Raw genomic sequence first — 24,683 nt, forward strand, 5'->3', positions numbered from 1 at the left:
AGCAAACATAAAATGTAGTCAAAACAAGACGGCGTTATCTTCATCATTTCATTTTAATCATCTTTTCTGCTCTGCTCAACATCCGAGCTCCGCGCGCGCGTGCGTGTGTGCGCGCGCGTGCGTGCGTGCGTGCGTGTGTGTGTGTGTGCGTCTAGAGAAATCATTCAAGTTTATATCAACATTCAGCTTCCTTTTGTTTGTTGGATAACCCAGAGACCAGTCCAAGAACTTGGCCCAACACAGTCCGCCTATCCCCTAGGTGGCGCTGAGGCACTGTCAAGGGCGTCTCTGGAAGCCGAAGAGGCCCCTCTGTCCAACGATTGCGTCATCGCGTCTGGGGCCCGGCCGCCGCCCGCGTACTTTTGAAATGGCTGGAGAACTGCCGGGAAGTTCGCTTCTGGAGCCTGGAGTTATGGTTCCAGCGAGCGCCGCCTTGGCAGCCGAGGAGGACCCGGCGTCCCGGCAGGAAGGTGAGCGGCGTAGGAGGGCCGTGCGAGCTTGCACCCATCGCGACCGCCGGCTCGGGAGGGACTGTGGCCACCTTAGGCTCCCCGTCCTCCGGACTCAGCTTCCGGAGAGGAGATCTGGGGAGTTGGATCTGGCCCGGAACCCCGCAAATGGAAAGGACACAGGGAGCTTTGTACTCTTGTTTGTTTGTTGGTTGGTTTCTCGAGACAAAGTTTCTCTGTGTAGCTCTAGCTGTCCTGGAACTCGTTCTATAGACCAGGCTGGTCTCGAACTCACAGAGATCCCTCCTGCCTGCGCCACCAACGCCGGGCTCTTGGTAATCATTTATGTGTTGAGCCAAGATGTTTGTTTTGTTGCTGTTGTTGTTGTTTAACCTACGCCTAAGTGATCATGCGCTAGTTTTCCTTTTTTGGAAAACAAGCTTGAACTCTGACATAAATATCTGTCCCTAGCACTGAGGACAGATGACACGCCCACAGTCTGCAGGGTTCAGTTGGAGTAGAATCCAGTAATATTAGTAACCCAGTCTTTCCAACCCTCTAGTTCTTTGTATCTGGCATGGAAATTCTATTGCCGATTTAATTGTTATTTGCCAGTTTAGGTTCTTGCATGTGCTAGGGAAGTATTCTACATCCCCAATTCTTGTTATGTTGTTGTTGGTTTGTTTTGTTTTGAGGCAGGGTTTCTACATAGCCCTGGGTGACCTGAGACTCACTATGTAGACCAGGCCAGTCCCAAACTCAGACTGATACTTGCCTCTGCTTGCCAAGTACTGGGTGGGGTTAAAGGTCTGCAACACCATGCCCGGCCCTGTTAATTTCTCCCCCTCCCCGTTAATTTCTTAAAGCTAGTTTATATTAACATGTTCAGTTAGAATGTGTAGTGGAATCCATTCTGTTAAAGTGAGAAATCATAGGTGTGGCTTAATTCTGCTTTATGAACAGCCAGAGTTGTTTTTGTACAGTTTACCCCCTTAGAAAACGATCAGTAGTTCTGATGTGGAAAAAAATGCAATAATATGAAAGGGACAACTTTAAAGTGCTGTGAGGAACTAAATTTTTATGCTAACATATATGGAATATGAAAAAGTTGTACTTAGAAGCCATGGGTGGAACCTACCTATGATCCCAGTAACTGAGAGTTAGGAGTAGGAGTGACAGGGAAAAGGGTCATCCTTGAGAGATGTTTGCCAAAGGAGATGTAATGAACAGCACAAAGACCATTTAATGAAGCTATGTAAGGTAATGGAAATCAGCCTTCTTGTGGTAATCATTTCTTAATATATAAAAATAAACATGAATGTTTCCAGTAGATGAATTTATTGTATTTCTTGGAAAATTTTTAGATTATTACATCAAGGACAAATACTTGGCTGGTGTTTACATTTAAACTGTTCTTTCATGTCTGTCTCATAGGAGAAAAATATGAAAATGGTTTCTGTAGCAGTTTCTTTAGTAGTCACTCAGGCATTCCTGTAGTAGCAATTGGATCAGTTTAAATAGCGGCTTTGCTTCTAAAGCATGCAATTTAGATGTGTGTACAATGATGATGGACGTGTGAATGAGAACCCTGGAAAGAAGCTATGTGTGCAAAGGCATATTTAACTTGTATGTGTAAAAGTTTATTGAAGGCATGTGTACAAAAGCTGATTGACTTCAGTGATGTGGAGAAGTTGTGGGCCCTAATTATAGTTTATCTTGGGCTACTTTAAATAATCACTCCTTGCCCACCTCTGTGTCAGATCTAATATCCCATGATTAACAGATAAAGTTAGACCTAACATTCTATGACTAGCAGGTGTAGCAAACAGTATTTTGAATGCATTAACTTAACACACCCTAGTTTCTACCAATCAAAGGGCTAAGAATGCTGTCAGAATTTTTACAGCTGGGAGTTCTGTGCTTGCCTGTAACTTGTCTCTGGTTCCCACCAATGTCTTTGAAAAAGTCTTGATTTATGACTTCTTTTGTTGTTGTTGTTGTCGTCGTTGTTGTTGTTCTGTTACTATAAAAAAAAAAAAGTTAGCAAAAATGCCTCCACATTGGAACATAGAATTTGGGGTAACCTAAAATTGTTGTGGTCACTATGCTGACTAAATTTATGTCAACTTTACACAAGCTAGAATTATCTGAAAGGACTGAACCTCAATTGAGAAAATCCCCATATAAGATCCATCTGTACAACATTTTCTTAATTAGTGATTGATGGGGGAGAGCCCAGCCCATTGTGGATGGTGCTATCCCTGGGCTGGTGGTCCTGGGTTTTCTAAAAAAACAGGCCAAGCAAGTTATGATGATCAAGCCAGTAAGCAGTACCCCTCTATGGCCTCTGCATCAACTCCTGCCTCCAAGTTTCTGCCCTGCTTGAGTTCTTGCCCTCACTGCTTTTGATAATGAACTGTGAGTGAAATAAACCCTTTCCTCTCCAAGTTGCTTTTGGTCATACTGTTTCATCCTAGTGACAATAACCCTAACTAAGACAGTGCTCATATTTGCCTCCAGAACAAACTCTTATCCCTTCTCAATTGATGTTTCTGTGTTGATAGGATGGTTTGGGGTTTTGTTTTGTTTATTTAACCCCCTTTGGCTGTCAGATCACTGTTGGATAGTGTGCAAATTAATGGCATTTTCACAGGTAGGAAAATAATACTCTAATCTCATGTCTTTGAGGAAACAGTGTTTAGCTTCTTCTATGTGAGCTTTTAAATCTGTTTTTGGAGTTGAACTCAACATGACAGCCATAGTATCTGCATTTGGAGAACTTGTCTTTGAATGAAATGGGCCAATTTCACTTGCTAGTAGAAATTTAATTCAAGTTCTGACTTTATTTTGAGATTTACGTCATGTGCACATAAACGTTCCCAATAATTCATGTTTTCCATCTGGTTTTCATAAAATGCATAGCAAAGATAAGATATTCTTCCCATTAAGATCAGTCATTGCAGAGTTGGTCTAGCAGGCCCTGATAGTCTTTGGACTTGAACTTATTCCCATAACTTTGCAAATTCCAAATAGTTAATGACACAAAATTAGTCAAATTCTCTGTTTTTGGATTGATTTAGTGATGCTGTATTTTTATCTCAGGTGGTTTTTATCTTCTTACAGTTTAAACTGTAAATTGCCAAGTTTTTTTTCTGTAATGTATGTAGAAATTCATTGTTTACAGTTTCTGGAAAACCAAATGTTGAAAGCATGGCTATGTTTTAAAAGATAAAAATGCTTCTGAACAATTTTTCACTGCTTAAAATATACAAATGTTGTAGACATTGGTATCAAAATGTTCCAAAATTTCTTTCAGTATCTATTTCTAAAGCTCTTCTCTATTAATTGATTCTTCTTATGAAAACATCAAATAACACAGAATAGTTATCTTGTTCTTCAAATGGAGCTATGGCATTGATTCTTAACATATTACAAAAATTTGTGATGAGTAGGTTATTTCTCTTCAATATGAAATGTATCTTTAGAAATCTGCAATCACCAATGTTAGCTTTGCAGTCTTCAGCTCAATAATCACGTGCTTTAGAAATTTGTCTTGTTCAGTCATGGAAATGCTCTTCATAGAACATACAAGCTGTGAATGGAGAACCATCTAAAGTGGAAAATCAAGAGCAAGACATAGCTGCCCACTCTTTCCATTCTATTCAATATAGTACTTGAAGTTCAGCCAGAACAATAAGACAACTGAAGGAGAACAAGAGGATACAAATTGGAAAGGAAGAAACCGAAGTATTGCTATGTACAAATGATATGATGGTATATGTAAGCAAACCCAAATATCCTACCAGGCAATTCCTACAGCTAATAAACATCTCCAACAAAATGGTGGGATACAAAATTAACTCAAAGAAATCCAGGAAACAAAACTGTTCACAATAGCCACAAATATAAAATATCTTGAGATAACTCTAACCAAGCAAATGAAAGACTTGTATGGTAAAAACTTCAAATCTTTGAAGAAAGAAGTTGAAGAAGAAATCAGAAGATGGAAAGATCTCCCTTACTCATAAATTGGTAAGGTCAATATAGTAAAAATAGCCATCTTACCAAAAGCAATCTACAGATTCAATGCAGTCGCCATCAAAATTCCAACAGAATTCTTAACAGACCTTGGAAGAACAATTTACAACTTCAAATGAAAAAAATAAAAAATTTACGATAGCTAAAAACAATTTTGAATAATAAAAGAACTTCTGGAGGGATCATCACCCCTGATTTCAAGCTGTACTACAGAGCTACAGTAATAAAAGCACATGGTATTGGCATAAAAACAGGCATGTTGAGCAATGGAATCAAGTTGAAAATCCATACATAAATCCACACACCTGTGGACACCTGATTTTTTTTTTTTTATAAAGAAGACAGACACAATGAAAAAGAGAAAGCACCTTAAACAAATGATGCTAGTCTAATTGGATGTCTTCATATAGAATAATGCAAATAGGGGCTGGAGAGATGGCTCAGCAGTTAAGCTCTTCCAGAGGTCCTGATTTCAATTCCCGGCAACCACATGGTGGCTCATAGCCACCTTGAATGAGTCTGGTGCCCTCTGCTGGCATGCAGGCAGAAGACTGTATACATAATAAATAAAATCTTTTAAAAAGGAGGGGGAGGAGGAGGAGGAGGAGGAGGAGGAGGAGGAGGAGGAAGAAGAAGAAGAAGAAGAAGAAGAAGAAGAAGAAGAAGAAGAAGAAGAAGAAGAAGAAGAAGAAGAAGAGTCCCATACCACCCTGTAGAAAACTCAAGTCCAAGTGGATCAAAGACCTCAATATAATTCCACATACAGTGAACCTGACAGAAAAGAAAGTGGGGAATAGCCTTGAATGCTTCCGCACAGGAAGTAGTATAGGCACTAAGATCAACAATTAATAAATGAAACTGAAAAGCTTCTCTAAGGCAAAGGGCATGAACAATAGGACGAAATGGCAGCCTACATAATGAGGAAAGATTTCACCAACTCCACATCTGATAAAGGGCTAATATCCAAAATGTATATTGAACCAAAGAAACTAGACATCAACAAACCAAATGATCCAATTTAAAAATGCAATACAGATCTAAACAGAATTTTCAATATAGGAATCTCAAATGGCTAAGAGACACTTAAATAAATTTTCAATATCCTTAGCCATTAGGGAAATGCAAATTAAAACTACTTTGACATTCCATCTTACACCAGCCAGAATGACTTGGTAAGGATTAAGATACAGAGCAAGGGGAACAGTCCTCCCTGCTGGTGGGAGTGCACACTTATACAACCACTATGGGAATCAATATGGCTTTTCCTCAGAAATGAAATCAATCTGTTTCAAGATCCAAGTATACTATTCTTAAGCATATACCCAAAGGACATTCCCTCCTCCTCCAAAGTCACTTGCTCAACTGTGTTTGTAGTGATTTTTTTTCATAATAGCCAGATACTGGAAACAATCTACACGTCCCTCAACCAAAGAATGGATGAAGAAAATGTGGTACATTTACACAATGGAGTATTACTCAGTTGCTTAAAAATGACATCATGAAATTTGCAGGAAAATGGATGGAACTAGAAAAAAATCATCCTAAGTGAGGTAACTCAGACTCAGAAAGACAAACATGATATGTACTCACGTATAAGTATATAGTAGCTGTTAAATCATAAGTCATCATGATATAATCTACAGACCCATATAGGATAAGTAACAAGGAGGATTCTAAGGGGTGTGGGTGGATCTCCCTGGGAAGGGGAAAGAGTATAGATTTGCAGGTGGACCTGGGACATATGGGAATGGGAACAGGAGGGATCAGATGGTGGTCAGAGTGATAGAGGGAGAGAGTATGGGAAGAGGAGGGCATTTGGGGGGCAGGTATGGAAATCTAGTGCAGTAGAAACTCTCTGGGTTCTGTGATGGTGACCCCAGCAAGTACTCAGGAATGGAAGATACAGAGCCTGAACCCACCATCTTCTGTAACCAGGCAATTTCCATTGATGGGATTGGGATACCAACCCAGCCACAAAACCTTCAACCTACAATCTATCTTGCCTGCAAGATGTACAGAGGCAATGGAGACACAGAACTTGTGGGAATAGACAACCAATGGCTGGTCTAATTTGAGGTCCACAAAATGGAACGCTACCTGGATGACCAAGAACTGGAGGCTGGACAGCCTAGAGACCTAAGATACTGGAAAAAAAATCAATAAAATGATTCCTAATGATATTCTGCTATATTCAGATTTTGGTGCCTAGTCCAATCATCATTAGAGAGGCTTCCTCCAGTAGTTGATGGGAACATATGCAGAGACCCACAGCCAAACATTAGGCTGAGAGAGCCTAAACTGGAGATTTCTATCTGGTCCCTTCCCTTGGAGCTAGGGGAACCCCATGAAAGAAGGGGAAGAAGAATTGTAAAAGCCAGAATGGTTGGGAACACTAAGAGAATAGGCCTACAAAATCAGTAAGCAGGACTCAGGGGCTCACAGAGACTAAAGAGGCAATCATGGAGCCTGCGTGGATCTGCAGTGGGTCCCCTGCAAACATGTTATGGTTGTTAGCTTGGTGTTTTTGGTGGGACTCCTCACAGTGGGAGTGGGATTGTCTCTGTCTCTTTAGCCTATCCTTGGGACCCTTTTCCTCCTACTGGATTGCCTTGCCCAGTCTTGATATGAGGGTTTGTGCCTAGTCTTATTGTAACTTGTTACACTGTGTTTGGAGAAGGAGTGGATCAAGGTGGGGTGGGGGAGGGTGTCCTGGGAGGAATGGAGGGAGGAGAAACTGAGGTTGAGATGTATGAGAGAAGAATAGAGAGAGAGAGAGAGAGAGAGAGAGAGAGAGAGAGAGAGAGAGAGAGAGAGAGAGAGAATTTGTTTTTTTCAGCGATGGGAAAATATTCTTCACAGAAAATATAATCTGCAAGTAAAGAATAGTCTAAAGTAGAAGTGGCATCTAGACTTTCTGGCAGAAAAGGTACCTTCAAGACTGGAGCTGTATCTCAGTTTGATGTAGTACTTGCATAGCATTCATGAGGCCCTGCTTTCTGTCCCCGGTACCATATACAACTGAGCAGAGTGTTACACAGTCTCAGCACTCGGGAGGTAAAAGTAAGAGAGTTAGAGGTTCTAAGTTATCTTCAGTTATAAAGTGAGTCTGAACCCAGCCTGAGCCCCTGAGACCTTGTCTCAAGAGTGTTCCCCACCAACCACCCCCCCCAAAAAACGGGGGGGGGGTGATGGGGGACGTCCTTCTGTGTATGTTTATCTTAATTGGTTGTTAAATAAAGCACTGTTTGGCCAATGAGGCAGCAAGATAGGCGGGACTAGGAGTCTAGGAGGATTCTGGAAAATGTAAAGTCTTGTGATCCAGGCAGGAAGTGACATAGCAGGCAGACTCAGAATATAAGCAGGGACAAGCAGGAATTAATAAGCTATTTTTAAACAAGTATATATATTTCATTAGTGACACTATTGTGAGTTATTAAGAAATGCCCTATTTAATCCTAATTGTAGTAAGCATATTATTTCTATCTTCCCTTTATGGGGTAGGAAACTGATACCCTCTAAGGCTTGTATATTGTTGTTTTTAATTATCTTTGTCATGTTGCTATAAAGAGTCAACATGAAAAAGGCAGCTTTTAGAACGTACACAGTTTCAGATAGTTAGTCGGTGATATGGCAGGAAGCATGGCAGCAGGCAGGCATGGCACTGAGCTTGCTTTCGATCTTAGAGAGAGGAGAGAGAGAGAGAGAGAGAGAGAGAGAGAGAGAGAGAGAGAGAGCTCAAAACCTATCCCCAATGACATACTTCATGCAACAGTGCCACACCTCCTAATCCTTCCTAAATGGACCTCCAATTGGGAACCAAGCATCAGATATATGACTCTATGGGGACCATTCTCATTCAAACCATCCTGTGACCTTTGGGTATACTTTGGTCAATAATTCTGGTGACCTCACAGACAAGGAAATGGAAAGTAGAAAACAAAGGAAAGGGAAGAAAGCCTAGTAAAAATTTTGCATACCTTCCCTGAGACCTCAGGAAAGCACTCTGCCAAGTCTTAACAGCTACCGTAGGCATTATTTATTTAGTAATCACTTTGCCTACAAAAAAAATCTTATTACATAGAATTAGATACGATAGTGTCTAATCATAGTTTATGAAACCTAATTACACATAGCTTATGTCTAAGGTGGTTTGCATTTTCTACTTCTTGCCTTATACAGAGTTACTGAAATTAGAAATCTTATCTAGTTGTCTTAATCAAGTAAACCTTAAGAATTTCATTCTATTTTTTGAAGGACCACTAATAGACTCATAGTGTAGAAAATAAAAAGAGGTCTCAACACTCCTTTTGAGAAGGAGTATAGGAATGCAGTTCCTTTTCCATTACTATTTTTTAGGAATTAATGTAAAATATTCTCCTGGATGTATGTGTGCTTGTGTGGCTTCGTATGTACCGGGTACATGCAACAGCTTGCATAGGCCAGAAGAGGGCATTTGATTGCCTGTGAGCTGCCACATGCATGGGTGCTGGGGATTGAACTCTGGTCCTCTGCAAGAGCAGTGCATGTTTTTAACTGCTGAGCTTAGAGAGTACTGTTTTTGCAGTGAGTGACTTACAATTGCCTGTAACTCCAGGTGCACTCATGTATACATACCCTCACACAGGCTTACACTCATACAAGTACTTAAAAATGAAAATCTTTGAAAATCATAACTATTACCTTTGAAAGAGAACTTGTGTGGCTTCCAAAATCATCACAAATAGTAACAAAAATATCTGAAATTTTCTAAGTGGTTGTTGTTTGAAGTATAATTTAGATTTCAAGACGTCTAAGCTTCAATAACTAGTGACATTTTAGATCATGGGAAGTTAAATAGGGCATTCATCTCCAAAATTCTTATTTTTATTTTGTTTGGATTATCTAAATAGACTTACAATTAGGAAGACTATCTAATAACTAGATAGTTGAGTTTGTATGTTATATTGTTTTAGGTTTATTCCAGGATGCAGATCCATGCAGTGATCATAGTTGCCATACTGAGCCAGATGCTACTGAACAAACTCTTGTGCCAGAAGGAAAAATTATTTTTCCACAGATTATCCAAACAAATGAACTTTTGTTTTATGAAAGATTCAGAGCCTATCAAGATTACATTTTAGGTGAGTAAGTTCTTGTCTTTTTATAATTTTATTTTGTAAATAGATTGTCCTCAGGTTGTCATTTGTTCTGAGAAAATGGATTCAGATGAATGTATATTTCCGATTCTTATTTGCAGCTGACTGTAAGGCCTCTGAGGTAAAGGAATTCACAATCAGCTTCTTGGAAAAAGCCCTTGAGCCATCTGGATGGTGGGCAGTCTGGCACACTAACGTGTTTGAGGTGCTTGTTGAGGTAAGTTGAATTATCTTATGAAAACGTTTGCCAAGCTTTCCTCTATGTTTCTGATTTTGTCCTCCAGGTCCTGAATTGAATTAATGTATTTGTTCTTAATCCTTCTTGGAATCATTGGTCATTTTTAAGGTTATATATGATAGTTTTCATACTACATGGCATCCTCATACATGTGTGACATACTTTGTTCTCATGTGTTGTCCTCCCCACAAATCCCTTCCACATGGTTCCCTCCCTCCCCCAAGTTAGTTTCCAGCATCTGCTTTCTGATCATTGTGTTCCTTTATCCTCTCCATTTTATGCCCCATTAAGATCTTTTCCACCCTTTTCATGATCTCTTTTCTTGTTTCTTTTTTAAAAAATTCAAACTCACAGCTGGTTTTGAAGCTTGTGGAGGCTGTTGGCTTGTGAGGTGGTACTCTGTCTCATCCTCTTTCTAGTGTACACCTCGCTTTCCTTTTGGAGGAGGCTTCTGTTTCCCCTCTAGTTGCTGAAGAACTTGAGTCACCTATCTTTTTTTCAGTACTTTTCGGCTTTGCTTTTTTTTTTTTTTTTTTTTTTTGAGACAGGGTTTCTCCGTGTAGCTTTGGAGCCTATCCTGGCACTCGATCTGGAGACCAGGCTGGCCTCGAACTCACAGAGATCCACCTGCCTCTGCCTCTGCCTCCTGAGTGCTGGGATTAAAGGCATGTGCCACCAACGCCCGGCTTACTTTTTAGCTTTTCTATCGCTGCTTGTTTTAATTAATAGTGCTCTTTATCTTTGAGATATTCTGGTTTTTAAAATTCTGAGGCTTTTTTTCTTCACCGTGTCTCACAGACGCAATTTTTTTCTGCCATCCTACCCAGAAGGCCTCTTGTTTATTTTTCACCTTGATTTTAGGCTGAGAATAAGAGCCAGTTCTCTTTTCTTTTTCCTTAAAAGCCTTTCTAAACCATTTCATACTTTTTAAAAAAAAAAAAAAAGTAGGTTATAAATAGTATTTTATATATGTGTTTCAATTTTGATTCTGAGTATTTTTTTAAGATTTTATTTATTTATGTATACAGTCTTCTGCCTGCATGCCAGCAGAGGGCACCAGATCTCATTCAAGATGTTTATGAGCCAGCATGTGGTTTCTGGGAATTGAACTCAGGACCTCTGGAAGAGCAGTCAGTGCTCTTAACCGCTGAGCCATCTCTCCAGCCCCTTTGATTCTGGGTATTAAAATGAGTAACTGTTATTTTGAATTTCAGGTTACAAACGTGGACTTTTCAGCCCTGAAGGCAGTAGTGAGACTTGCAGAGCCATGCATCTATGAATCTAAGTTGAGCACTTTTACCTTGGCGAACGTGAAGGAGCTTTTGGACCTGAAGGAGTTTCAGCTGCCTCTGCAGGAGTTGTGGGTGGTGTCGGATGGCTCACATGAATCTCACCAGATGGCTCTTGCAATTGAGCATGTCAGGTAGAAAGGGGTGTTGTTAAACCTGACCCTGTGGTCAAAACTGTAAATTACATGAAATAATTCCAGTCCTTTTCTGTCATGATGCTTAGCCCTTAGTCCTTGTAATCCCTAGGAAATGTCTTTACCACTGAACCACACATCCACACCCTAGGAAAATCTTTAAAAATTAAAAACAAAAATCTTAATATCTTAAATTTTCATCTTGTCATCACTTCCAACCCATTGAAAAGAATATGGAATACTTCTTTATCATTCAGATTCTTCAAATGTTGACAAAATATGCAGGAGCCTTACTTTTGTTTTTATGAACTTAGAAACTTTTGTAGGGTGTATTTCTCTGTCCCACCAGCCAGCTTCCAAATAAACGACACTGAGACTTCTTATTAATTATGAAAGCTCTGCTGATAGCTTAAGCTTGTTTGTAACGAGCTCTTATAACTTAAATTTACCCATTTCTATTCATTTATATGCTGTCACGTGGCTCATGGCTTGTTATTTAATCTCCTACCCGTCCTGCTTTCTCTGCATCTGGCTAGCAACTGCCTTCTTCCCAGTGTTCTCTTTGCCCCAAAAATCCTGCCTAGTTGTTGGCCATCTAACTTTTTATTAAACCAAACAGTTATATATCTTCACACAGTGTAAAGAACTATTCCACAACAGTATTTCAGGTCATGAATGCTAAGGCTTGTGGTTGGTACATTTTGAACATAATAGGACAGAAAAAAGGGATAAATGGAAAGAAAATAGATATGGTATATTTCGGTATATGTGTTTTTACTAAAGAAAATTTGTTTTTAGGTGCTTAAAGTAGATATATATTATGAATATCTGTAATTGGACACTAAAATCTGAGTCTAAATTGCCGAGTAAAACAAAACAGTGTATTAGTAATACAAACATTTGTTTTCAAATTCTATACAGTCTATGCAGTCATGCTTGCTAGACTTCTTCTTAGCTTTGTATTTGCCTTTTTAAGGTGGAGAGTAAAAATACCACGTTCCTATGTCAATACAATAGGCCCTGGTTTATACACTAGTAAGCCTTGGTTGTTTAAATAAATTGATTTTCACAAATAAAATTCCAAAGAAGCATACATTTGAAAAGATACTAAGAATAATAAAATTAGGTGCATATCCTTCTAGGAACTGGAAGATTAGATGATGTGATATCAGCCATATTGTTCAATGTTTCAGTCTAAAATGTACTCTGTACTTTCTAAACCTTTATTGGGATAAACTGATTTTACTGAGTTCCCTAACACTCAGACTCACTATGAACAGATTGCCCTTATCAAAACAAGACCAAAAAAAAAAAAAAAAAAAGTAATAAGCACCTGTGTGTGTGTGTGTATATGTGTGTGTGTGTGTGTGTGTGTGTGTGTGTGTGTGTGTGTGTGACTGGAAATGCAGTGATTGCTAAATTAGAATTATGGTGTTCCATGGTTGTTTCTTGGAAAAGTGATATATGAACTTGAATCTGGAAGGTTAACTAGGCAAGGAAGACAGGTGCAGGATGTCAGTGGGATTGAGATATTGAAAGGCCAATACAATCAGAACACAGTCCTAGGAGATGCCAGAGTGGATGTTTTTGTAGAGGTCAGAACGTACAGAGCTTTATCAGTCAGTTAATTGATTCTATAAAAGAACAGTGGAGTGAGCACTGAAGAGTATTTACTATTTGGAAAATTTGATCAGCTTTGTGTTTTAAAAAAAGTTCATTTAGGCTTCTTTTTGTAAAACAAAAGCAGGGAGATGGAATAAGAAGGTTAGTGAAGAGGAGAGCCGAGCATGAGTGCTTGCACTAGAGTGGGGACATTAATAGGACAGGGTGGAAATGGAGAAGTAGAGTGGCTGGAACTTGAGCATCCAGGAAGGTGATGTTTGAGTCCTGTGGGAGGCCGAGGCTCCTAGGTTTCTGCTTTGAAAGAGCAAACTCTGTAAATTGGGAGCATTGTAAATTGGCAGGGGGAGGGATGGAAGGGGAGTGGGGGGAAATGTATAGCTCAATTAAAAAATGGCAAAAAGAAAGTAAACTTTGGAAGAGATGTATAGTGAGTCATACATAAGTATGTGGTACTATGTTGGTATAGATAATTGAGGAAGACATGAAGTTTATTTACCAGGTGGAGACAGTGGGAGGCATTTGACCAACATACTACAAGGGAATTGGAAAGAGTATTGGGAGTTTGCATGTAAGGTATTTAAAGTTTGCAGAAGTGCTTTAAAGATACATGCTAAATATGAGTGCATAGTATGTCTGAGATGTGTTTAAAAATAAATGAGTTGGGTAGAGATGGAAAAGAATTACCTGTGAATTGATAATTTTTGAAGCTGCTATTCATGTTGTCTGTGTTTTCTTTTATCATATATGTTTGAAATTTTTCCATAATATGTTAAAATGTCTGGGGAGTTTTAAAGAAAATATAGGTGTTTTTCTCCCCTCTGAGATTCTGATTTATTGATTTAGATTAAGTTTTGTTGTTGTTGTTTTGTTTTGTTTTTGAGATGGACTCACTATATAACCCTTGCTGACCTGGAACTTAATCTGTAGACCAGGCTGGCTTCAAAAAAGAGATCTACTTGCTTTTGCCTCCCAAGTACTGAGACTAAAGGTATACATCACCACACAACTAGGAAATATAAGTGTTGAAAGTGTACCAGGGGAGTCTCATGTGTAGCCATGGTTGGGATCTAATGCTCTATATAAGTCCCTGCATCATCTCATTCACTGCTTTAATAAACCAATAAATCTTACCAGTAAGTCCTAGATTTATATCTGTTGTTATATCTTATCCCTTGTCTCTGGGAGAAGAAAAAGCTACATTGATCTGCCCACTCATTTGGTTGCCAAATCAGCATCTCACCTGGAATACATTTAAAACAATTTTTATTTAAACCCCAATTTCTTTCTTTGCTACCTAAACAAATGACACTGCCATCTGTCTAGTTACTGATGGTCAATAGATAGTTGTGATGCAATGGAAGGCTTGCCAGGACTGCTGGTGACACACACCTGTAATCTCAGCACTCACAAGACAGGAGGATTAGGGGTTCAAAGCCAGCTTGGAATGCAGTATATAATTCTGTCTCAAAAAACTAAACAGACAAAAACTAGCCCCACTTAAAAAAACAAAAACAGGCTGGGCGTTGGTGGCACACGCCTTTAATCCCAGCACTCGGGAGACAGAGGCAGAGGCAGGCAGATTTCTGTGAGTTCGAGGCCAGCCTGGTCTCCAGATCCAGTGCCAGGATAGGCTCCAAAGCTACACAAAGAAACCCTATCTCAAAAAAAAAAAAAAAAAAAAGCAGTTCACCCTAACAACAGTATTACAGTATTGTAGATAACTTACTTCTTTGAGGGTCTTTATTTTATGGCTCATGAGTGTCAACTTTAGCAAATACCCAACATTGACATATCTTAGAAAATAACCTGTGCTTGATTTGTTGGTTGGTAGGACTGCTTTGATTTCCTCTTTATCTCTTACCTCTCCAGAATTCTGGCTGTAAAAACATAAAAACCTTTAAGATGTATAAAACTCAAATTTTATATCCTATTGTTATGATACAATACCCCAACAAAAGCAACAAAAGAAAGGGTTTCTTTTAGCTTACTGCTACAGGGAGGGATCTAGACCATCATAATAACAAAGGTGGCAGCAGTGTGATGCCATCCCCAAACCTTGTATAGGTAGAATGGAAGCAGAGAAATGTCTGTGAGTACAGCCATGTTAAAACCTTAAAGCCTCGTGCCCAGTGTTTATTTCAGCAAGAGTCCATCCCCTAAACATTTCTGAACTTTCCCAAACATTGCCACCTGCTGGAGACCAAGTGTTCACTCACATGAGCCTATGGGGGACATCTCATATTCAAACCACAACACCCACCTTTTGAGCCAGCAGTTGAATTTGATATTAAGCTTCTTTTCAGGTTTTTCTATAAAAACATTTGGAGGAGTTGGGATGAAGAAGAGGAGGATGAGTACGATTATTTTGTCAGATGTGTTGAACCTCGATTGAGATTGTAAGTATTTATTACTGATGTGGTAGATAAACACACAGGAGCTTCTGATGTACAGATAGTGCAGTCATGACAAGTTATTAAAGAAACCTTGTGGGGAGAAACAGAGAGAGAGAGAGAGAGAGAGAGAGAGAGAGAGAGAGAGAGAGAGAGAGAGAATGTGTGTGTGTGTGTGTGCTTGCGCACGCGCGCGCGCACACACACACACTTGTATTCTGTTTTGTTTTGAGATAGACTCTAGACCAGCTTGGCTTTGAATTTGTGATTGTCCTACCTCATTCTCACTAGTATTGTGATAATAGGCCTGTTCCACTATGCCTGGCTCTATTTATGAACTAAATTTAATTTAAAAGTAGAATTTTAAGAATATGTAGGTTAAAAGCTTGTGAATCTGAATTTTTGGGATCCAGGCCAATTCAAGGCTTCCTCGGATGTCCCAATGAAAAGAAAAAGGGAATAGGGAATACTAGTTCTTTGTCCTTACCCAGGGGTAAACTTGGCAAGATCCCAGTGTAGGGCTGATGCCAGGGCCTTGAAGGAGTTACAGTTTTGGCTCCTGGAAACCTGGCTTTCCCCTCTTAAGGGCTGTGGTTATCAGTCCTAAGGTCGTGTATGAGGATTTCTCTGTTTTCTTTGCCAACATCATCTGATTTAGCTCTCTGCTGACCTTGGCCATTTGGCCCTTCGTAAGCAGTATATAAGATGCTCTGCTTTTTAATAAACTTGCTTGGAATAAGTCATCAGCTTATGAAAGTCCTCCTGGTCCCAGCAGTCTGTCTTTTGTATTTCTCATTCCTCCCCCCTCGACACCTATACATTTGGGACCCTTATTCCTGTGTATTCAGTTCACTGAATAATATTCAACTGAGATAGTACGTTAAGAACCCTGAATATTGTTATGAGACTGAATATTTTCTAAGTTCTGGTTGCTCTTAAGCTGCAATGGTTAATTTTTAAAGATGTGAAGTTTAATTATAGGTAATATCATATGTATCTGGCATATTCGATCTTTACCTGGATAAAAAAATACATTCTGATTTGACAGTCTTGCATGTGCTAACAATGATTAGTTAATATGATATTGTATATTTCACTGGAAAATCTGAGACCTAATAGAGTTTTTTTTTTGTTATGGAGAAGGAACTGTGACACTTGATGGGAAAAGAATGGTATGTTGGAAATGTTAGCAGATGGTAGAGCTGTCAGCAGGCAACATTTAAAAATAATCAAACCACATTGCTTTGATTTTATACTATGTGTGTTTTTCCTTTCTAATTCAAAATAAACTATACCAAAATGTAGGGACCTGAAATATGACAGTTGGTGTATTATTTTCAAACTTTGAAGTATCAGTATAATAAAAAATGTGTAAATTAACATGTTTGCAGAAATGTTAAGAGACTTCTTTTAAAATTTGAACCTGGTCTTCATAGCTTAATCTGATACATTGGTCAGTGATGGTCCCTGGTTTTTTGTTTGGAAAGTGGATTTGCAGATTATCTTTAGATGCATATGGGTTAACTAAAGAATACCAAATCCACACTTTCTATTGTCTTCTAATATTTGTTGTGCTTCTCTTCTGTTTTTATTTAGCTTCATGAATATTTTATGTGTTTGACCCATTCAGTAATAAGTTGTTTAACTTCTATGATTTTATACACTTTCTAGAGTTTTATTTGTGACAATCTTATATTTAAATATTCAGATATGCAACATGGAATTTTAATTTTTCTGTATTTGTTAAGGTTTTTTATTTTGTATTTGAATTTTTGGCATTTTGAGTCAAGGAATGTTTTTTGTTTTGTTTTTTAATCATTCAACTATGTCAGAATTTTTTTTTTTCTGGGTACAATAGTCTGAGTTTGTAATTGTTCTTGGCTCTTCTGGCTTTCAGAGATTCCATTGAGAAATCAGCTGTTACTCTGGTGGGCTTTCATTTATATGTAACTTGTGTCTTCTTCCTTCTAGCTTTTAATATTTTTTTCTTTGTCCTGTATATGTTTTGGCTATGATATGATGTGAGTGTTTAACTTTACAGTTTTGAGTAATTGGTGTTCTTTGTGCTTTCTATCTATGAGTATGTCTTTCCTTAGCTTGGGGAACTTTTCTTCTATGATGTTGTTAAAGATCTGGTCCATGGCATTGCCTTTGAATTCTTCCCCCTACTTCAGTGCCTATAATTTCAAGATTTGATGGTATCTCACATTTCTGGGTATTTTTTTTTTTTAGCCTTTAACTAAAATAATAATTTCTTAGCTTTTTTTTCTTTTTTGTAGAACCTCTGCTGTATCTTAGAGACTTGATATTCTACCTTCTGCTTGATTCATTTTACTTGTGAGACTTTCCCGAGTTCTCCAATTGAAATCTGGAGTTTTTTCATTCCATCTTCATTTTGTCTTGTATTCTTTTAAGTGTTTCTTTTTATTGAATTAAGTGTTCAAATTTCAAATTATCTTTATTCAGCTGTGTATTTGAGTTTCTTGTGCATCACCCAAGTTTTTATTATTGTCCTCTCAGAGATCAATGAAGTGTTTATGTATTTAAAGTTTTTGATAAAGTTTTTGGTTCTTTTAAAGTCTGGGACCTGAGGTTCATCTAGGGTGTTCTCACAAGAGAACACTTCTATAGGACTAGTGGTTTGATAGGATTCATGCTATTTTGGCCTTTCATACTGTTTTTGTTTTTACAATTTGACCTGGGCATGTTGACTTGTTTCTTTGGTTTTATGACTGATGTGCAAATCTGGCCTTCTTTAGATTAGGCCAATGCAGGACATGTGTCCCTAGAACAAAGCCAGATGTAACAGGTAGCTGATCTGTTTAATTGAACCAGGGAAAGGTAGCTCCTAAACTGCAGGTCTATAGCTAGTCTAAGAAAGGAGGCTTACAAATGTTGAGGGTTCATGAACACAGGTCTATGATTAGGATTATGGATTTGCAGATGACGGTGGTGTAAAGGCTAATTAAAGGCCAGGGAAAGGAAATAGATTTACTCAGCAAAGGTGGCTCAATCACAGGCCAACAGATCAAGAACAAAGTTTGTATGTTTGCAGATCGCTGATGGGTAGTGGGAGAAACAGAAAGGTAAGAATTGACCCTGGAATGGTGGCTTGCAGACAAAGAGAGTGCTAAAAATAATGGTAAAATAATCTAAAGTCTTTGGGGACTAACTCAAATCTTAATGATAGGAAAATGTTCTAGAAAAGAAAATGGATTTTCAATTTACTTTTAAACTTTCAGGTATTACGATATACTTGAAGATCGAGTTCCCTCAGGACTTATTGTTGACTACCACAATCTGTTGTCTCAATGTGAAGAGAGTTACAGGAAATTTTTAAATCTGAGAAGTAGTTTGTCAGATTGTCATTCTGATTCTGAGCAAGAAAATATCTCCATGGTGGAAGGGTTAAATTTGTATTCAGAGATTGAACAGTTGAAACAGAAGCTAAAACTCATTGAGAATCCTTTGTTGAGGTATGTGTTCTTGTTGTTCTTAATTATTTAACATAGCTTACTAGCTATCTTAGTGAGAACTGATGGTTCTTAGTTTTTTTTGTTTACTTTCTTTTTTTAAGATATGTTTTTGGTTATCAGAAGAACTCTAATATCCAAGCCAAGGGCCCTCGTGAGAACAGCCAGAAGGTGACCCATGTAGTCTCCTCCACCATGAAGACAGGTCTACTTCGGTCTCTGTTTAGGGACAGGTTTTCTGAGGAGCCTTGCAAAGAAGAAACAGAAATTCAGGTAAAAGTAATTATTGCTCTAAGCGACTGCTTTTATTTTGTTTGTTTGTTTGCTTTGGCTTTTCAAGACAGGGTTTCTCTGTGACTTTGGAGGATGTCCTGGAACTCGCTCTTGTAGACCAGGCTAGCCTCAAACTCACAGAGATCCTCCTGCCTCTGCCTCCCAAGTGCTGGAATTAAAGGCGTGCACCACCACTGCCCAGCAAGGGAATGTGTTTGATTAACTCCAAATTGTCATCAATTCTACAATGTGTGTACAGGAGGTTTCTGGAGTTGGTTTTCTGTGAGGTCCAAATAGTAAGAGCACTGTTCTTTTTCAGTGAAAGCAATGCACAAGTTCATACTGGGCTAAATGCACTATTAAAAAGATGAATAAAAACGAAGCTTGGATTGATTTTCACATGATACATAAAGGTGATTGAAGTAATACCTAAGTGGCTTTGGGAGATGTATATTTATAATATGTTGCTTTCTAGTTCCATAGTGATCTGTTATCTGCTGTAAATGCCTGTCATGAGGGTGACACTGTCATTATTTGCCCTGGCCATTATGTGGTTCATGGTACCTGCTCCATAGCTGACTCCATTGAGTTGGAAGGTGAGTATGGAATATCATAACCAAACTTTGATTCATAATAAGTAAGCAATAAATTAATGATTTCATTAACTTCATGATTCAACCCATCTGATTTCAAGTGCATTGACACCTTAAGGATATTTACATTGTATAAGAAATTAACATTTTAAAAAAAGACTATTAGTGACAAGTATAGGTTCCAGAAGATTGTTAGTTTATAGAAAAGAAGTCTATTTCTAGAACAAAAAGTGTGTGTGTGTGTGTGTGTGTGTGTGTGTGTGTGTGTGTGTGTGAATTTATTTGTTACTTATCTTACAAAGTAGCAAGTTTCCTTATGACGTTTTCATATATGTTTAGTTTTAGTTTACCCACACTACAACCTCTGCCTGTCACTATCTCCTTGCTTCCCTGTCCCTGTTTTAACCTTTAGTCCCCAGTGTCCCCTTTTGCTTACATATCACATGTGTTTTATTATTTCTTGTACCCCTCCCTTCCTGACATATACATATATCACCTCTCATCTAAATACAAATACATAAAATTAGAAACTAAGATACACATATAAGAGAGAAAATGAGGTGTTTATCTTTCTGAATCTGGATTCCCTCATTTAATATTTCTGCTTCCATTTGCCTGTGAATTTCTTACCTTCTTTTTTAGAAATGATTTGTACATAAGTACCACAATATGTGTAATGTGTATGTGTACCACAATTTCATTATCCATTATCATTTGGTGGATAGCTAGTCTCTTTTTTATATATATATTATGAATGGAACAGCAGTAAATATGGATGAACAAGTGTCTCTTTAGTAGATTTAAAGAGTTCTTCGAGTGTATGTCCAGGAGAGGTATAGCAGGGTCATATGTAAGTTGTATTTTTAGCATCTTGAGAAACTTCCACACTGTTTTCCATAGTCCATATTATATTCCCACTAATAATGAATAAGAATTTCTCTTTCAGCCGGGCAGTGGTGGCACATGCCTTTAATCTCAGCACTGTGGAGGGGGGGATTTTCTCTTTTTCCACATCTTCACCAGCACTTGTCATTCATTTTCTTAATGATGGTTGTTCTGACTATGGTGAGATGAAATCTCAGGATTGTTTTAATTTGCATTTCCCTAATAGCTAAGAATGTGAAATACATTAAAGATATTTATTGGCCATTTTCACCTCTTCTTTGACCATTCTCTATTCAATTTCATGGCCTACTGTATCATTGGGTTGCTTGTTTTGTTTTAGTATTTTGAGTTTCTTTTTTAATATCCTATATATTAACCATCTTTTGAATGTATATCTGGGAAATATTTTCTCCCTTTTTAAAGGGTACATTTTCCCTCAATTAACCAGACCCTTTGCCGAGTAGAAGCTTTTTAATTTCATGAGGGCAAAGTTATTGTTTGTTGGTCTTATTTCCTTGAATACATGGAATCATTACCTATGCATAGTTCTTAAAGTATTCCCTGTTATTCCTTTAACACTTTCAGAGTTTTAGGCCTTATGTTTAGATCTTTAATCCATTTAGGATTTTTTTTTTCCAACCAGGATGAGGGGTAAGCGTCTAGTTTCATTCTTCAACATGCATATATGTTTTTCTAAGCACACTTTGTTACAAAAAAAAAAAAAAAAAAAACCTGTCTTTTCTACAATGAATATTTTTGGCATCCTTATCAAAAATCAAGTGGTTTTAGCTGCATGGGTTTTATCCACCAGTACCATACTGTTGTTGGTAAATGGTGATACTTTTTTGTTGTTGTTTTTAACTCATTGTTGCTTTAAGTTTATTAGAACTATTTTTAAAACTTAAAAAAAAATGTTGCTTATTTATTTTCCTTCTCATTTTACAATTTCATATAAATATACTCCATGCTATGATTTTATTCGCCCTCTCATTACCTTCTATCATCTCGCTTCTTTTCCATATGAACCACTCCTTTTTTTTAACGTAGTACCCTAAAGACTACACCATTACAGAAAATGATAACCCCTTCTCTCCAGCAACCATTACCAGTCACTAACTCCTCAGGAAGGAATGAGGTTTCATGAACACCTCATCTACCCTTGATGGAAAGCTGAAGAGCTCAGTCTTGTATAGAGATCCAAAAATGCTGTTTGTTCATGTCTGCAGAGACCATGCCATGTGTGGATGACAGCAGTTCATGACACTCTTTCCAATCTTCTGATTCTTCAATCATTTAATGCCCTGACGCGTGTGATGTTTCCTGAGCCTTGGATGGCAGCTGTTGCAGTGGAGGTTGATATGTCACTTTGCTGTCACGTGTTCTCAGCACTTTGACCAGATGTGTGTCTCCCTCTCTGTGAAGGGTAGCATCATGTTTAGAAAGCAGTTTGACAGCATGATCATTTATGGAGACAGGGGTGGTACGCTCTTCCTTTGGACTAGGTTTCTAGTACTAAGTATGTAATCTATCTGGCAGAGCAGGCCCCACAGTTAGCTGTTAGCAAAAGAGTCATGCTACCACTGTATCAGTGAGCATATTTTGTCTGGCAGGTATGTGTGTGTTATCACATTCGTGTCCTACAGTTGGGTGAGACAGTTGATAAGATTTTTCCCTTAGCACCCTGGATGGCTCTTTCTGGTACTGTGAACCCTGGCCAGCAGAGAGGGAGTCTCCTGCAGGGTTCCATCTCGTTTTCTGTGTATCCTATAACAAAAGTGTGTGACCCTCAAGTTCTGGTGGGTGACCAAGAGCAATGACAATAGCCTATGTTCTTTTTTTAGACTTCTGAGATGTTTCTGGCCAACAAGTCACAGGGCAGTATACCACATCTGGTATTGGACTCTTGTCTAAAATCTCATGACTTCTGTGGCATCATTATCCATACATGAGGGTACTTCCATTTCAAACTTTCTTTAATTTAAATTCTTTTTGGTTTGGGGCATTTAGGGGTTTTTGAGACAGGGTTTCTCTTTGTAGCAGCTCTGGCTGTCCTGGAACTCTCTTTGTAGACCAGGATGGCCTCCAGCTCACTGAGATCCTCCTGCATCTGCCTCCCAAGTGCTGGGATCAAAGGTGTGAGCCGCCACTACCTGGCTAATTTAAATTCTTTAAGTTTTTTTTTGTTTTTGTTTTTGTTTTACTTCATAATGTACTGTTTCTATATGGCTTTTTCATGCTTCCTTGGTTTTGTTGCCCTTTTTCCCATCTTCCCAGTACCCCCATATCTCTGACCAAACCTAGGTCCCTCACCTTCATGTTCCTGTTCACTACCTCCTTCCTTAGTGCTTCCTCTGCGCATGGCGTATTTCTTGCCTCTGTAAATAATTAAATTTTAATTTAAAAAAAAAATCTAAATTTTGAAACTATGCAAGAAAGAAAATATGGGTTTCTCTTTCTGGGCCTAGGTTACTCAGTTTAATACTTAACAGTTCCATTTATTTTCCTGAAAATGTCATCCATTCCTTTCTTATGGCGGTATGGAATTCCATTTACATAAGTGTTTGGTTCTCATTGTCCATTCATCGGCTCTTAGACATGTAGATCATCTTAATCTTTTTGTATGTAAACAGTGCTCTTCACTTTTCTCAAGTGTTTTACTCTCTTCCTTAGGATATGGTCTACCAGATGATATTGTCATAGAAAAGAAGGGCAAAGGAGATACTTTTGTGGATTGCACGGGTATGGATGTTAAAATCTCAAGCATAAAATTTATTCAGCATGATTCTGTAGAAGGAATCTTAAGTAAGTATCTGGATGTTGGGTGTATTATTTGTTTTGAGCTTTGAGAGATAAGTTGACTTTTCATGGAAGATAAAATTTCATGCCACTTGGATGTATAGAGGGCTGGTGAATACTTTATGTGCAACTCATTTACAAGCCCTCATAGTGAAAAATAGCTCAGCTTATTCTTGAAAACGTATTTGTTTCTTTTCTACTAGTGTTTTGTTGTGGTGGTTTGGTTTGGTTTTTGAGACAGACTATCACTCTGAACCTAGCCATCATGACAAAAGGCACCCCTGCCTCTGCCTGCTGAGCCCTAGGTTTGTAGGCATGTCTCACTCCACCTAAACTAGTGTAGCAGTGCTCAAGTGATGGAACCCTTTGGGCATTCTTCCTAGTAGTAAGTAATTAGATTCCTGGGCTCTGAACTCAGGAACGGAGCAGATCAGTTCCCCTGACAGTATGTTCTTATAAGAGTGAACATGCTGCCTCTGTACTCTTCCTTGCTAGTACATGTGCCCTTTCTACATGCAATTCCTTTTCCTTTATGCCTCTCTACATTGTAACATTTCTAAGGAGATTTTATCAGATACCATGCTTTTCTGAGTTTATAGATACTAGAGTTGTGTGTGAGAAAAGACCAAGATATTGGTGTAGTATTTGTTTTACAGGCTATGTATCCACTTGTTTTCAAGGTCCTTTTTTTTTTTCCCAAGGTACCCAGCAAAGCTGTTCATTGATACAATAATAATAAAAGACTATTATATACATTTTTGTAATGAATATGTACTTTTTTGTTTCTTAGTTTCAGTGTGTGTGTGTGTGTGTGTGTGTGTGTGTGTGTGTGTGTGTAGACACCTACCATTCTGTGGCTGGATAGGGGGGTGGGGCAACAGTCAGAAACCAACCTTGTGTGTCAGTCATCATTTTCCACCTTGTTAGAGGCAGGGTCTCTTTGTTGTTAACTGCTGTTTATGTCAGGGTAGCTGGCTTGGAATCTTCTGGGGATTCTCCTGCATCTACCTCTCATCTCATAGGATCACTGGGATTGCCTGTGTGCATTACTGTACCTGGCTAGGTCTTCATGCTGGGCAAGTGCTTTACCCACTGAGCCAGCTGTTTAGTATTATAAATATTGGCTTTAGTCTTTAGAAAATAACTCAAAGTAGGTACTGCTTCATAATTTGAATTTGTAACATTTGTAAGAAAACTTAAATGTTACTCTGAAAAATGTCCTATTATATGATTATGATCTAAACCCTCACAGTTTGTACAAACTTTCTCCCTTTCCATTCCATTTTGGACACATCAGCCATCTTAACCTTCATCATAAACTTTCTAGTTTTCCCCTGTGGGAACATCCAGTCGTGTTATCCTAATAC

At 38.4% G+C, this 24,683-nt stretch overlaps 1 protein-coding gene across 1 annotated transcript in view; it reads left to right on the forward strand.

The window, feature by feature from the left end:
* Window positions 1-315: 315 nt before the first annotated feature.
* The window catches only part of Shcbp1 (SHC binding and spindle associated 1), a 31,638-nt gene continuing 7,270 nt past the window's right edge, over window positions 316-24,683 (forward strand). The window contains exons 1-9 of the mRNA XM_027387891.2: window positions 316-470; window positions 9,440-9,607; window positions 9,724-9,839; window positions 11,075-11,283; window positions 15,210-15,302; window positions 18,539-18,772; window positions 18,874-19,042; window positions 19,518-19,638; window positions 23,191-23,322. Coding sequence (XP_027243692.1) covers window positions 368-470; window positions 9,440-9,607; window positions 9,724-9,839; window positions 11,075-11,283; window positions 15,210-15,302; window positions 18,539-18,772; window positions 18,874-19,042; window positions 19,518-19,638; window positions 23,191-23,322 — 1,345 coding nt within the window. The 5' untranslated portion in view covers window positions 316-367. The remainder of the gene's footprint in view (window positions 471-9,439; window positions 9,608-9,723; window positions 9,840-11,074; window positions 11,284-15,209; window positions 15,303-18,538; window positions 18,773-18,873; window positions 19,043-19,517; window positions 19,639-23,190; window positions 23,323-24,683) is intronic.

Source organism: Cricetulus griseus (genome assembly GCF_003668045.3).
Source record: "Cricetulus griseus strain 17A/GY chromosome 1 unlocalized genomic scaffold, alternate assembly CriGri-PICRH-1.0 chr1_1, whole genome shotgun sequence".
NCBI lineage: Eukaryota > Metazoa > Chordata > Mammalia > Rodentia > Cricetidae > Cricetulus > Cricetulus griseus.